Raw genomic sequence first — 15,383 nt, forward strand, 5'->3', positions numbered from 1 at the left:
TCGCGGCTGGCCGCCTCCAGCCTCGTGACTTGGCGCGGCGCAGGCGGGGCGGGCCTGCGGGCTAGAGGAGCTGACCAGCGTGCTGGGAGGCGGGCGCGGGCGCGGGCGCGGGCGCGGGCGCTGAGGGAAGTGAAGCGAAAGAAGGGAGATGGAAGGACAGACAGGAAAACCAGCCGAAAAAGACGCGGAAGAGCGGGGGTGACGGGGAGGAAGGCAAACACGTGCAGGCAAAGGTCAGCTGATGTCCATTTCCAGTAGGCTTTCATGACGCTGAATGGAGAGAACTAAAGCTGTGAAAACCGCTTTGAAAAACAGAAGCAATGGAAAACGTGTTTCAGTGATTAACACATGTGGTGGTATCATTTAGTTCACTTTACTCCCTACCCAATTCGTTCACGCCTGTATCCATTCAACAAACATATTGGCTTGTTATAGGATGTACGTAGCGGCGTGAAACATAGGAACAGATTTGGAAACTGTCTAAGGGGTGGGACTAGCGTAGGATGGCAGCCCAGGATGGAGACTGGAACCAGGGAATGGATTATTATTATTGAGAGGGAGTCTCATTCTGTCGCCTAGGCTGGAGTGCAGTGGCGTGATCTCTGCTTACTGAAACTTCTGCCTCCGGGGTTCAAGCGATTCTCCTCCCTCAGTCTCCCAAGTAGCTGTGATTCCAGGTGCCCGCCACCACGCCCAGCTAATTTTCGTTTTTAGTAGAGACAGGGTTCTACCATGTTGGCCAGGCTGGTCTTGAACTCCTGACTTCAAGTGATCTACCGGTCTCAGCCTCCCAAAATGCTGGAGTTACAGGCATGAGCCACTGCACCCAGCAAATTATAATTTTTAAGTTTAAAGTCCAAAGCTGGCACAAGTAAAATTAAACAGAAATTGGAATACTTTATTGATAAGAGCACAATTGATGTAATATTTAAAAGAGCAATTTGATGGTATCTCATTCAAATATTTTGGTGCTAGGAACTTAGGTTTCTCTGTGTAGATATATCTATATGCATCTATGCATTCAGTACAAATATTTTTCAACATTACATCATACACTATATGGTTTCTATTATATATGATCTGCACACATATATATTTATGTATTCATACACACAGATATTCACTGAAACATTTTTGTAATAGCATAAACCTAGAAATAATCTAAATGCCCATTCACAAGTTATAGCCTATTAAGTCAAAAGTATCTCTCAAACTTTTGAAAAGAATTCAGTGGAGCCTCAAGTGTTGAGATTTAAACAACAACAACAAACCTCCAAGACATATTATTAAGTTTAAAATAAAAAAGCAATTGCAAAATGCCATGTAGATTAATTTGTGAACTGGTAGGGGAAATTTTACTTTTAATTTAACAATCGTTCTATGTAGTTTCATTCCTTTAACATATGTTTGTACTGATTTTTTCAAATACAATTCATGACAACTTTTTTCTCAAAATCACACATCAAGTCTTCTCAGGACAAATTTTCACAATGGTACGTAAATTTCATATATGAATATCAGACTTAGTTATTACAATTTTTGTCTTGTTATTTTAGGAGTAGTTCATGGCTTCTACTTAAAAAAAAAAAACCTTATTTTAAAACGTTTTACTCTGGTATTGGAAATTAGTTCTGGTCTAATGCGTATAAGTAGAGTGGTAACCAACATTTATTTAACAAATATTCGTTGAGAAAATATACATGTGTATTGGGTGCTGATCTAAATCCTGGAGATATATTTGTAAATAGTCTGTCCTTCTGGCACCTACTGGAGGAAGAAAGTCAGAAAACAAACATGTAAATAAAGTGCCTGATAGTGATAAGTATGATGACAAATAATAAGACAGGATAAGAGGAAAAGAGTGATCAAGATGAAGAGAAGATTTGAGACTATGTGATTAAGGAATGCACCTCTCAGTCATCTGAAACCTGAATGGAGACAGAAAGCAGATCATGGGAAGCTCCAGGAGACATGTGGCTCAGGTAGAGGATTTGCAAGTGCAAAGGTCCTGAGATAGAGGAGGGAAAGTGGGGCTAAAATGGACACAGTTAAGTAGAGAGCATCAGGAGACAGGGCAGGGCCAGATCATGTAGAGCTTTGGAGGCTATTCAATAGAAGCTTGAATTTGATTCTTAGAGTGATTGTAAAATTTTACAAAGGAGGAACATGATCTGATTAGGCTTAAAAGAGACATCTTAGTCAGGCATAGTGGCTCATGCCTGTAATCCCAGCACTTTGGGAGGCCAAGGCAGGTGGATGATGAGTTCAGGAGATTGAGACCATCCTGGCCAACACAGTAAAACCTTGTCTCTACTAAAAATAGAAAAGTTAGCTGGGTGTAGTGGCGCATGCTGTAACCCCAGCTACTCAGGAGGCTGAGGCAGGAGAATCACTTGAACCAGGGAGTCAGAAGTTGCAGTGAGCCAAAATTGTGGCAATGGACGCCAGCCTGGCAACAGAGTGAGACTCTGTCTCAAAAATAAGATAAAATAAAATAAATAAAGAGACATCTTGTTCTACTGGGCAAAATATGAACTGGTGCAGAAGGCAAGAAAAAAATTGAGAGGCCAGCTAGCTATTGTAATTTTCTGGGTGAGCAATGCAGACTCAAACCAGGTGATGGCTTTCCGACATAGCACGCTGATCTTAGCTCTGTCACTGAACTGATTGCAATAATGATATCATTAAAAAGTGGCCATTTATATCTTTCTCCTCCACTTTTCCACTCTGTAACTTCAGATATGGAATGAGAGGACTGGCAAGGGAGGTGTGGAGCACAGTACAGCTGGGAGAAACATTTCAATGAAAAAAAAAATTATAGAAATAAGTCCAAGATTGCTGTAAAACAGAGTTACTAAGTTGGGACCCTTACAAGTCTGTGAAACCTTGTGCAAAATGTATACATTGGACATTTTCCATGGAAATGACCCACAGATTTCCATCAGATTGTCAAAGGAGTCCAAAAGTCTAAATAAAACAACCAGATAAGCATCACTGACTAATTGTGAAAGGGGTATTGCCATTCATTGCATCACAAGTGGTTAATCAATTTGCTAGATTGTTGTATCAGATAGTTGGTTTAAAGTGACATCATCTCTAACTCCTCAGACAACTACATTTTTAACAATTGCATAATTTCTTTGTATCTTATGATGGTACTTGTGCAAAGTGCAGGTAAACCAAAAGTGTTAGTCAATTGAAATTGAGAATTTCAATTTAGAAATTGAATTTAGAAATTGAGAATAAACACTTCTCCTCGGGTTTAAAAAAAATCTCCTTAATATGTAAGAAAGACAAAGAATAAATCGAGTGTTATGTACATAGAAAAATACATTTAGGAAAACACAGAAAATTTTTAGTTTCTCTAGTAATGAAGAAATTTAAACTAAAATAACCATGAGTTTCTACTATATCTGTTAAATTAAGAAAACTAACCAAGTGATTTTTTTTAAGTGTCAGCAGGATTCGGGGCTAAGTGTTGCATCAGCACATTTCTGGTGGCTTTGGAAACTGGCCAGTCCTTCTGGAAAGCAACCTGGTATAGCTTCGGGATTATAAACTCATTCACATAGTTTGCTCCAATAATTTGATTCCATAATCTCAATGATGGGATTCCATAATCTCAATGATTAATCAAAGGAATAAATGTTTATAGCTTGTTATGGCAATGCTGTTCACCATAGTGAAAATGAGATAGTAACCTAAATATCCCATAATAGTAAACTGTACCAGTAGTGTATATTTAATAGATACTGACATAAATATGATCCCTAGCTGGTGGAATTTAAGTATATGGAACTATTCATACAAAACTATATTGAGTGAAAGCTGAGCACAGATATAAACCAGTTGCAAGAGTGTAAAACATGCTTGTACATTGGTAAAAAGCAGGAGATTGTGCAGTGATGTCAATAATTGGTGCTGCAATTTGGAGAGAAAAATATTTTTTTCCTCTAACGTGTATTAAATATCCACAAGTCACATACACTGACACAGAGAGTATCACCTGGGGATGGGTCACTTGCATAACATTAAGGGTAAGAGGTGCTAAAACAAACTAAATATGGCCTGAGAAGGATTTTGTACTTCTATATTTGAGTCTTTGTGGATGAACTGCAACCTAACTTAATACATAGACAAAATTGAAAACCTAACTTAACAGTTTGCACCTGTAACAGTAGCTGAGTCTTGGCCAATCCCAGCAGTGGTACTTCAACCACTCATACACTGCTGAGCATTCAAACTGTGTTTAAATAAGGCAAACACTGAGCTGTAACCAATCCAGCTGTATCTGTACCTCACTTCTGATTTCTGTAGGTCACTTCCATTTTTTATCTATAAATTTGTTCTGACCATGAGGCGTCCATGGAGTCTCTCTGAATCTGCTGTGATTCTGGGGGCTGCCTGATTTACAAATCAGTCATTGCTCAATTAAACTCCTTTAAATTTAATTCAGCTTAAGTGTTTCTTTTATCAGGTGCATGGGCTATGGACTCTGAAGTCAGACAGACTTACTTTCAGTCCCGAGTTGATTAGTTCTATGACTGTGAATAAAATTCATTCTCTCTAGGTCTCCTTTTTCTCATTTATAAAATGAGAATAGTAGTATCTTCATAAAATTGTCATATTAAAAGAGATAAAGAATGCAAAGTATTTAGCCAATAGCAAGGGCTAGACATGTCTTAACTAACATTGTTGTGACATTATTACATGCTTCCATTTACTGATTAATGGAATATTTATGTATTAATATGTGTCAGGCTCTTTTCTAAGAGCGAAATGGCATGTCTCCTGGACTAGTTGACTAGTTCGTATTAAGCAGGGACTATATCTTATCATTTTCTTGTCTTCTATCTGAGTACCTAGCAAGGTAACTTGCACAGAGTGCTTAATAAATATCTATTAGATAAATGAAAATGTGTTGCTCTTAAGAATGAACAGTTGTCCACCAATAATATTCTTCCACAGGGAGGGTTTTGTGGGGTTTTTTTTCGTAAGGAAGAGTCATCCTACTGATACTGTATACCGGTTATTGTCTTCCTGTTATTTGCTGAAATCATATCCTTGTTTTACGTTCAAGGAATGCAGAAATCTCAGGAATTCCCCAGGAGTAAGGAATGTGGTCAAAACATGAGACTCAGAATCACCAGCCTGATTTCAGTGCTGACTGTCTCCTATACACAGTATAACCCTGGGCCAGTCCTCAATTCCTTCTGTCTTTGAATCTGGGAAGATTTCATGTCATGCCTGCTTCTCAAGAATTTAAAAGGAGCTTCCAGAAATCAACACCTTAGGTAGAAATCCAAACTCTTATTCTTTTATTACAAGTGATCATTGGGGAAGAAAAATAGAGAAGAGAGGGGTAAGAAAATCTCATGCCAGTGACTGAATTTTTCCCATATAATGTATATTTCTCTTTATTTGCTGGAAAATTCTAATCAAGGAAAATATTATGAAGACAAAACACAACAGATTAGATAAATAGACCTATGTGTTTTTATGTAACGAGGCATACACCAATATAAAATCATCAATACAAAATTTTCAGCATAAGATGGGAGGGGAAGCTAATTTATTTCTTATATATTTTGTTGTCTTTGTTGTGTTGCTTTTTTTTTTTTACATGAGTCAGAGTCTTACACTGTCACCCAGGCTGGAGTGCAGTGGCAGGATCTCGGCTCACTGCAACCTCTGCCTCCTGTGTTCGAGTGATTCTCATGCCCCAGCCTCCTGAGTAGCTGGGATTACAGGTGTCCACCACTGCACCCAGCTAATTTTTGTATTTTTAGTAGAGACAGGGTTTCTTCCGGTTGGCCTGGCTGGTCTCCAAATGCTGATCTCAGATCATCCGCCTACCTTGACCTCCCAAAGTGCTGAGTATACAGACGTGAGCCACCGCACCTGGCTACATTGGCTATTTTTAAATTCTGACCATCAGATGCAGAGTGAAGTTTATAGGCTGAAAACTGTACATTAATCTCCCAAAACTGAGATCTCTGGTTCTTTTCCATATCCCATATTACTTTCATGGTCACTGGGGTCACAGATGTGCTGTAGAATAGAGAGGAAAGAGCAGAAAGTCCCCTATGATCAGAACAATGGCTACTTAAGAGAGCAATGCAAATGTTTAAGTATAAAATCCAAGAAGAGGCTGATGAATGGAAGGTCTCTTACTGAGGGCTGCTTTCCTGTTGCCTGGCCATCTGAAACGGGAACACGTGTCCTTGAAACTCCAAATGTCCTTTGTCACAGGCCCTCTTTTTTTGTTGCCAGATCATGACAGCCTTTTCACATCCCAAGTGTTCCAACAAAAAAGATCAGATACTTTGACTTGATGGAAAATTATTCAGACATTAAGATGAACAAAAAATAGTTAAGCATGGGAAAATTTTCACAATACAGTACTGAGTAGAGCATTCTATAAGAAGTTTTAACTATTTGTGTTCCCATATGCTTGGAAAATATTGTAAAGAAATGTATACTCATATTAACAGTGATTACTCTGAGTTATGAGATGTTTTGCTTTCTTTTTTAATTTATCACATTTTTGGCTTGAACATTCCTTATGCTTTTGAATCAAAAGTACAATGAGAAATAGTAAGGTGCTTCTGTTTAAAAGGGCATAATTTTCATTTTAACAGAGAACAGGTTTTATGGCTAGTGGTAAAATAAGCATGCAATCAGGTAAGTTAAAAGTTCTATATTACAGAGGCCTGATAGAAATCAGGTCAAAAGAGTTAGTAGCAGATGATATAGAGTCAACGTTAGATGAGCACTCATTGTTTTACCTCTGAGACCAGTATCATTGTAAAATCTAGAATAGATCTTAGGACTCAACTAAACTCCCTAATTTACAGAGGAGGAAACTGAATCTTAGGGAAGTAAAGTGATTTTCCTAAGTTCTGGAAGTGAGATACCAGCAGTCTAAGCTTTCTAGATCATAGTCCATTCCTTTTTAACTCCCTTGCCTCTGAAGCCACCTAGTTCTGGCTCCGTTGCTTCCGTACAAATTTGGGTAAGTCTGGGAGATCCTCTCTGATGCAGAGTAATTATAGAGGGTCTATTCTAACCCCATCTAAGGGAACCTTTGGAGATCGAATTAATTCTAAGACAGTTGTGGGTGTCTGATCTTCTGAAATAAAGATCTTAGTCTCTGACCTGGCATCTGCCTGAAGCCTCTTTTCTGCATCAGAGATGTCCTGGGGACCGCCTGGACTGATAACACTGGACAGCATCTGGAAAAATTCTTGGGATGTATTCAAATTTGGATCATTTCCACCAGTTGTCATGGCAATGTAGCAGCACTGTCTCAAAGTCTGAATCTGACCATTTCCAGGAAATGCCTTAATTCTTGGCTTATTTATATCAGAGAAGTCAAAGCACTTGAATGACGTTTTCTATCAACACGTACGTACTGAGTGAGCACTGCTAATGAACTCCACGTTATCCCCAACTGCAGATGCCTGGAAGGACTGTAGGACATATTTCTGTTCTCAGTGGTAAGTACATTGGACTGAGATTGGAGGAGCAGCCTCGGGTTTACTCCTAACTAACTCTGTGCCTCTGGGCTTGGGTCACTGTTGAGAAATGTTAAGTTGTTGAGAAATGTTAAGTTTATGAATATTGCAAAATGGTGAGTCTATGGTAGAATATAACGTTTGCTAGGAAGAAGGATGGCAAGAAAAACCTAGCTGTCCCCTACCCTTTAAGTAGAAAACTACTTGGGGCATTCCAACGTGGTGAAACAATGTATAAATATCATCCACGGTTAAAACAATTCTTTTAGATATCTGCCCCTGCCCCTGTGGCTCCCTCGTGGAGAATACTTTTTAGTTTGTCTGTGATCAGCTGCCTACTTGGCATATTTTGTGTTATGAGAAAACACCAAACATCTGTTTGTTAATAACGATCACCTTTTCAGAGAGAATAACTGTGTGGGTCAGCGTCTACTTGGGGCCCTTCAGCCTGAAATGCTGTTGGCCCCTGAGGCCCTCAGATCAGAAGGCTGCTGGCCTCCCCCACCCCGCCCCGCCATAGACCCACTTTGCTGTTCTATCTGGGTGTTTGCCTCTCAGTTCCTTCAGCGCAGCCTGGGTAGGGGTCTCTACTGCCAAACTGGCTCTCGGTAGGTCACATCTTTAAAGCAAAGGCAATGTGGCTGTATAATACACTATTTCAGAGCAGCGAAAGGCTGAATTGTAGAGGTAAGATTAACACACATGACTTTCCATCCAAAACAGTATGGAAGAGGATGCTGAGTTGTCTACCTGATAAGAGAAAGGTCAAAGAGGGTTGGCTTAGGTCAGGTGGTTCTCATGGTGGGTGGCGGGGGTGTGCCTGGGGAGGAGAGGTGGGCTTTTTCAGTTAGACATAAGTTGGGAAGGATTTGGATTTGAGGAGCAATATTGGGTGGAAGTAAGTCTTGAGCAAGGCTTATGCATTCTCATGGTTAGTATAAAGTAAGCGTTCTGAAGCAGTTCACAGTGAATGTTGCATTTAGAAGAGGAATTTATTTTAGGGAACTTAGTGTTTGGAAATTCTCTCAACAAAAAGAGGAGTTCAGTGAGAGCAGAGTCAGTGTTTTACTATTTTTGTGATAAGTGCCTAAGGTAAATATTATGTGCCTACTGTGTGCTAGGCACTCTTTTAAGTGCTTATTGTTCATTTATTTTTTTGGATCTTTGCAAGAACACTCTAAGTCAGCAAATGGAAGTATGGAGCAATCAGGTAGTTTGTCCAAAGTCTCACAGCTAAGTGAATGGCAGACCCGGAACTGAAACTAATCATTCAGATGCTCCTTTTCTGTGTTCTAGAATTTCTAACATGTATTTGTAGAAAACATGGCGTTTGTCTCTAAGAGACATTAACATAAACATCCATAATTTCAATGGACCAGACATTAAGGAGTTTAGGCTCTAGAGACAGATCCAGGGCAACATCTCCCACATGTCACAGAGCATGATATCTCTGCTTCTGGATCTGGTCAGTCAGCTGCTTTTTTTGTTTTTTGTTTTATTTTGAGATGGAGTTTCACTGTTATTGCCCCGGCTGGAGTGCAATGGCACAATCTCAGCTCACTGCAACCTCCACCTCCCACATTCAAGTGATTCTCCTGCTTCAGCCTCCCAAGTAGCTGGCATGCCCGGCTACTTTTGTATTTTTGGTAGAGGTGGAGTTTCTCCATGTTGGCCAGGCTGACCTCAAACTCCCAACCTCAAGTGATCCACCTGCCATGGACTCCCAAAGTGCTGGGATGCCACCGTCCCCAGCTGCCAGTCTACTTCTTAACCATCTCCTGCATAGCTCCAAGGTGAAACGAAGGGAAGGAGGTAGAAGTTCTGGCCAGCAGATGTAACTGTGGCTGCATTCCCCATACAAAGAAGGCTTGAGTCAAACTAGGCAGAGATGATCCCCTCTGACAGGCTGACAGTGGATACTTAGGGAGGGTTTTTGCAATGGTATACAGTCATCTCTCAGTATCTATGGGGGATTGGTTCCAGGACCTTCTGTAGGAGCTAAAATCCATAAATGCTCAAATTTCTGATATAAAATAGTGTGGTATTTGCACATCCTCCTGTAAACTTTAAGGCATCTCTAGATTACTCATGATCCCTGATACAAGGTAGATGCTATAGAAGTAATTACGTACTCTATTGTTTTTTTTTATTTGTGTTATTTTTTATGGTTGCATTGGTATTTGTGTTTTTGTTTGTTGGTTAGTTGGATTTCTGTTGCTGTTTCGTTGTTTTCAGACATGGGTCTTGTGCAGTGGTGCAATCGTGGCTCACTGCAGCCTAGATCTCCTGGGCTCAAGAAATCCTCCTGCTTTGGCCTCCCAAAGTGCTGGGATTACAGTCGTCTGCCACCACACCCAGCCTGTATTGTGTTTTCTTTTCCAAATATTTTTGATGTTGTGAAGGGATGCCAGTTTTGGTGGTGGGTCAGGGGTAGGGCTTGAATTTCCCTATCTGTAGTCCACTTATTGATTGCTGTGTTTGCTACTAGCGTTCCTACAATAGAACTGTCCAGTGGGATTCCAGCTGATGTTGATTTGGTTTTTTTAGAGCCTCCTTTTTCTTTGGATCTGAAACCAGCACTTCCCTTGCTTTACAGTCATAGAGTCATACAGTGCATTCCCAATCTTTTTGGAGACATATCTCCTCCTACAGGGTCCACAGTGCCCGGTAGATCATGGCCATAAAGTTTCATCTGTGACTCCTCCTTGGCTTTATTTTCAGAAGCCCATGACTTCTGAACCAAAGTCAGTCTCCAATTTTAGTCTGGGATGATGGCATATGCTGAATGTAAGAAGTCGGAACTGATTGTTAAATATTTGAACAGCAAGGGAAACAGGAAGCAATGAGAAACAAAATCACTCTCCAGCTCTGAGTCACAGGACCATCTCCTCTGGCAGGCCATGTCAGCCACAGCCCAGGGTACATGTAATTGGGTTATAGATATTATTTGGCCTGGAGAAAAAGCTGTCTGTCTGAGGATGTTGTATGCCAACCGCTTTAACTGGAAAGATAACAGGACCACTATCAAAGAGTCTCAAACTTCAATTTCAGTCTCAGAAAGGTCTGGCTAGAAATTATTATTTCTTTGCAAGGGCTCAGAGTCCACCAGTATACCTACATATAGATTGAGCTCTTACTTTTTACTGGCAATGTTTCATTTTTAAATTTTGTTCACTATTATTTAAATAATAAATTAAAAATCATCCGTAATTTTGCCATTGGGCCTAACCACTTACCAGATCACAATGTACATAAAGTATTGTTTTTATATTTTTAATTGTGGCAAAATACACATGACATAAAATTTACCATTTTAACCATTTTAAAGTGTGTGATTCAGTAGTGTTAAGTATACCCACTTATTGTGCAACTGACCAATCTCCAGAAGCTTTTCATCTTGCAAAACTGAAAATCTGTTCCCATTACACGATCACTTCCCTTATTCCTCTTCTCTCAGACCCTGAAAACCACCATCCTATTTTCTATTTCTATGAAATTGACTCTTGTAGTTACCTCATATGAATGGAATTAAATAGTATTTGTTTTTTGGTGATTGGCTTATTTCACTTAGTGTAATGTCCTCAAAATTCATCCATGTTGTAGCACGGTCAGAATTTCCTTTCTTGTAAGGCTTATATTACATTGTATACCACGTTTCATTCATCTGATGGGGGACATCTGGGTTGCTTTCACCTTTTAGCTATTGTGCATAATGCTACTGTGAATTTACATAAAAGGGTTTTATTTATTTATTTTTTTAAAGACAGAGTCTGACTGTCACCCAGGCTGGAGTGCAGTGGCACAATCTCAGCTTATTGTAACCTCTGCCTTCTGGGTTCAAGTGATTCCTGTGCCTCAGCCCCCCCAAGTAGTTAGGACAATAGGTATATGGCACCACACCTGGCTAATTTTTTTAATTTTTAGTAGAGACAAGGTTCTCCCATGTTGGCCAGGCTGGTCTTGAACTCCTGACCTCAAGGGATCCACCTGCCTTGGCCTCCCAAGGGATTACAGATGTGAGCCACTGCACCTGGCCCCAATTTACATAGAGTTTTATATTCTACTTTTTTACCTTCTGCCATAACTGTGTGTGTATATGTTATATATGTAATCTATAAATATATATTATATATTTATTTATATATATAATTTTTTCCAGCTTGATATATAGTCTTCATAATAACTTTTAAAAAAAAATCTGTTTTAATGGCAACTTGAAAGTCTTTTGTGCTCATGGAGTTAAATAATTTCTACAGCTGGACATAGGAGATTTTCTAGTTTTTCTCTAAATCCTGTGATAAAAATTTTGTACCTATGATTTCTCTCCCTCCCCCCATATTTTAGCATACCTTTTTAGATAAATTCCTAATAAGTCAAATTACTGGGTCAAAAGCAACATACATTTTATAACTTAAAAGGCAAAAGATAGAAAGCCACATTGCTTTCTAAAAGAATGGTATTTGCCTAACTATGCTAACGGTGTGTGTGAATTTCCATTCCACTCTACTCACAGCTTCATTTTTTTTTACATTATGTGATTAAAGGGAGGAATATTTTTTGACTAAATCCCCCAATCAAAAGATACAGCCAAAACCCAACGGTATGCTACATCCAGACCCACTTCACATGCAAGGGTACACAAAGACTCAAAACAAAGGGATGGAGAAAGATTTACCAACCAAATGGAGAGCAAAAATAAACAAATAAATAAAAAGCAGGAGTTGCAATTCTCGTATCTGATAAAATAGATTTTAAAGCAACAAAGGTATAGTGGTAAAAGGATCAATGCAACAATAAGAGCTAACGATCCTAACACCCAGATACATAGAGACTTAGACTCAATGAGACAGAAAATTAATAAGGATATCAAGGACTCGAACTCAGATCCGGAACAAGTAAACTTAATAAATATTTATAGAGCTCTCCACTTCAAATACACAAAATATACATTCTTGTCAATACCACATCACACCTACTCATAGGTTTAAATGAAATATTGATTGGCCATTATTAATACCCATTTTTTTTAGAATAAAGCAACATTTCCGTTCTCTCTCCCTCTTCTTCCTCTTTCTTCCTCTCCTTCACTCCTTTTTTTCTTTCCTTCTCTCAAAAAAAGAAAAAAAGAAATCAACTTGTAGACCTCTAGATCCAGGTCGGCAATGTCTCTCTCATTGCTTGATTTCCTTCCTTTCCTTCTCTCTCTCCCTCCCTCCCTCCCTCCCTCCCTTCCTCCCTCCCTCCCTCCCTTCCTCCTTTCCTCCCTTCCTGCCTTCCTCCCTTCCTACCAGAAAAAAAAAAGGGAGGAATATGAGAGCTCATTCATTTTTAATGGACCACATTTTGATTATTAATGGTGATGGACATTTGTGAGGAAACCCCAGACTTGGCCAGCCTGTGAATACCAGCATGGTTACAGTAAACTGAAAAAAAATATATACATATATACATATATATATGTATATATATATTTGAACTACTATGTATTGTGAGTATAATATATGAACTGAAAAAATATATTTATTTGATATGGGTATGTATTAGAAACATGCCTAAATAGTAGGTAATCCATTAATGATAGCTACTGTTATTGTTGCCATTATTATTGCCCAGCATATGATGATTCTTGGTCTATACCTATTTTCCCAGGCCCCCAGTTTCCCCAGATCATGATTTCCCAATTTTTGGGGGGCATCCCCAGTTAGGTGTGTCTCGGAACAGCTTTTCTTCCCTGTGAGTACCTTGGCCCTTTGCCTCTAGCGCCTTTTATGTGGTACAGCTGTATTCTGCTGGTGGCTGTCACCCCCTCAGAGTTCTAGTACTTAGGGTAGAGGGCACGCATAGTGGCAGAATTGTCACCTGGGTTTCAAAAGGGATGCTGCCTTATTCCCAGAGTCTTGCTAATATCTTTATTAACACAGCTCCTTCATTTTTTGGCCCTAACCCCCTCTTTCCATAGAGGCTCAGGCCACAGGGCCTGCATGTAAAGGGGGGTTGTGTGCCATTCTCCCTGTAGGGAGTGGGGCAATGGCACTCCAGAGATGTCCACCTCCTAATCAACCTGTGAGTATGTTACCTTACATGGTAAAAGGGATTTTGCAGATATGATTAAGGATCTTGAGATGAAGAGATGATCTTGGAATATTTGGGTGGGCCCAGTGTCATCCCATGAATTCTTATAAGTGAAAGAGAGAGGCAGAAGGCTCAGAGTCAGAAGTAGAGTTGAACATGCATTGCTACTAGCTTTGAAGGTAGAAGTGGCCAGGAGCCAAGAAATGCAGGAGGTCTCTGGAAGCTGGAAAAGGCAAGGAAACAGCCGTCCCCCAGAATCTCCAGAAGGAATGCAGCCCTGCCAATGCCTTCATTTTAACCCAGTATGAGGTATTTTGGACTTTTGACCTCCGGAACTGCAAGATACTAAATACGTGCTGTTTTAAGCCACCAGTTTGTAGTAATTTGTTCCAGCAGCAGCCTGTGGGAACTAATACACTCTGCTGATGTCTTTGTTTCCTCTCCCTATTTCTCTCTCTAGGTTTACATTTTAAAACTCTTTCCATCTAGGCCATGAGCTGTGGCTCACGCTCGTAATCACAGCACTTTGGTAGCCTGAGGCGGGAGGATCACTTAAGGTCAGGAGTTCGAGACCAGCCTAGCCAACATGGTGAAACCCTGTCTCTACTAAAAATACAAAAATTAGCTGAGCATGGTAGCATGCATCTGTAATCCCAGCTACTCGGGAGGCTGAGATGGGAGGGTTGCTTGAATCCAGGTGGCAGAGATTGCAGTGAGTCAAGATCATACCACTGCACTTCAGCCTCGGTGACAGAGTGAGATTCTGTTTCAGAAAGAAAAAAAAAGGTTAAAAATAAAAAACTCTTTCCTTTTTTAGCGTTAAATCGGAAGTCCCCTAGTTAATTCCCACAATTAGGAGGGCCCACCAGTTCCACAAATAGGAAACCTCTGCACTGCTCTTGCTCGTGAATTGTATTTGCTGTTTCATAAATTATTTGTTCTTTGAGCCACCAATGATTTAATGTCCGAATAATATAGATCAATAGAGCCTCTCAAGATCCTACAATGAGCTGCACTCTCTTCTGTAGCCAACTATCCAGTCGTCCATGCAAGAAGTATTTATTGGCTGCCACCATGCATCAGGCATTGAGCCAGTACTGAGATGTGAAGACACAGTGCACCATCTAAGCCTTTACAGAGGCCATAGATCTCGGATTTTTATGGCTTGAGAACAACATGCATTGTTTCTTTCCAGGAAGCCAATTGGGGTATATGGAGCCACTTTGACTAAGTAGCAAGGAACGGGAAATGCACTCTGGTTTCATCTTGGCCTCAGACCCAGGTAAGACTTTGTGTGTTCAGACCCAGGTAAGAGTTAAAGAGTTTGGTGATAGATAAGCACAGATGCAAAACAGTGCAGTCTAGTGCGTCTTTGCTCAGGATAGTATCTCCCCTCTCTTTATCCTCTCCAGCTCTGCCTTCCTGCCTTTGACGCAGGGAACTAAGGGTCTGAATAAAACCTGTTGGAGGTTGCAATTAAATCTTTGTGGACAAAGGGCACACACACGCACATGTACACAGCATCCTCAGATAACAGGAGGCAATAAATCCATCAGCACATCCACATTCAGAGAACGGTATCCCTGCTGTCTTGCTAACAGCTGCCAGTACCTCCCTGAGTGCCTCACTCCGAGATGGGCTCTAAGGTAAGATTTTTCTCTTCCAGATGAATTTAATCTTTCCTTGTCATTTGTGTCTCTCTCAGAGGATTTTGACTGCTAAGTAAAGTTTACTGTTGATTTGTTGGCAAATTATTGGTTTTGTTTGTTTTTGTTCTGGGATTTTGGGGTGTGT

General features: G+C 40.1%; 1 protein-coding gene across 5 annotated transcripts in view; it reads left to right on the forward strand.

Annotated features, from left to right (window-relative positions):
- Positions 1-26: 26 nt before the first annotated feature.
- SLC18A1 (solute carrier family 18 member A1) overlaps positions 27-15,383 on the forward strand; it is a 46,618-nt gene continuing 31,261 nt past the window's right edge. For all 5 annotated transcript variants that reach the window (XM_035270108.3, XM_035270111.3, XM_035270109.3 and 2 more), the window contains exons 1-3: positions 27-233; positions 14,785-14,871; positions 15,002-15,235. Coding sequence is in view for 1 of the 5 variants with exons in the window: in XM_035270109.3 (XP_035126000.2) it covers positions 15,224-15,235 (12 nt within the window). In the remaining 4 variants the exon portion in view is untranslated. The remainder of the gene's footprint in view (positions 234-14,784; positions 14,872-15,001; positions 15,236-15,383) is intronic.

This window comes from Callithrix jacchus, chromosome 13 (genome assembly GCF_049354715.1).
Source record: "Callithrix jacchus isolate 240 chromosome 13, calJac240_pri, whole genome shotgun sequence".
Classification (NCBI taxonomy): Eukaryota; Metazoa; Chordata; class Mammalia; order Primates; family Cebidae; genus Callithrix; species Callithrix jacchus.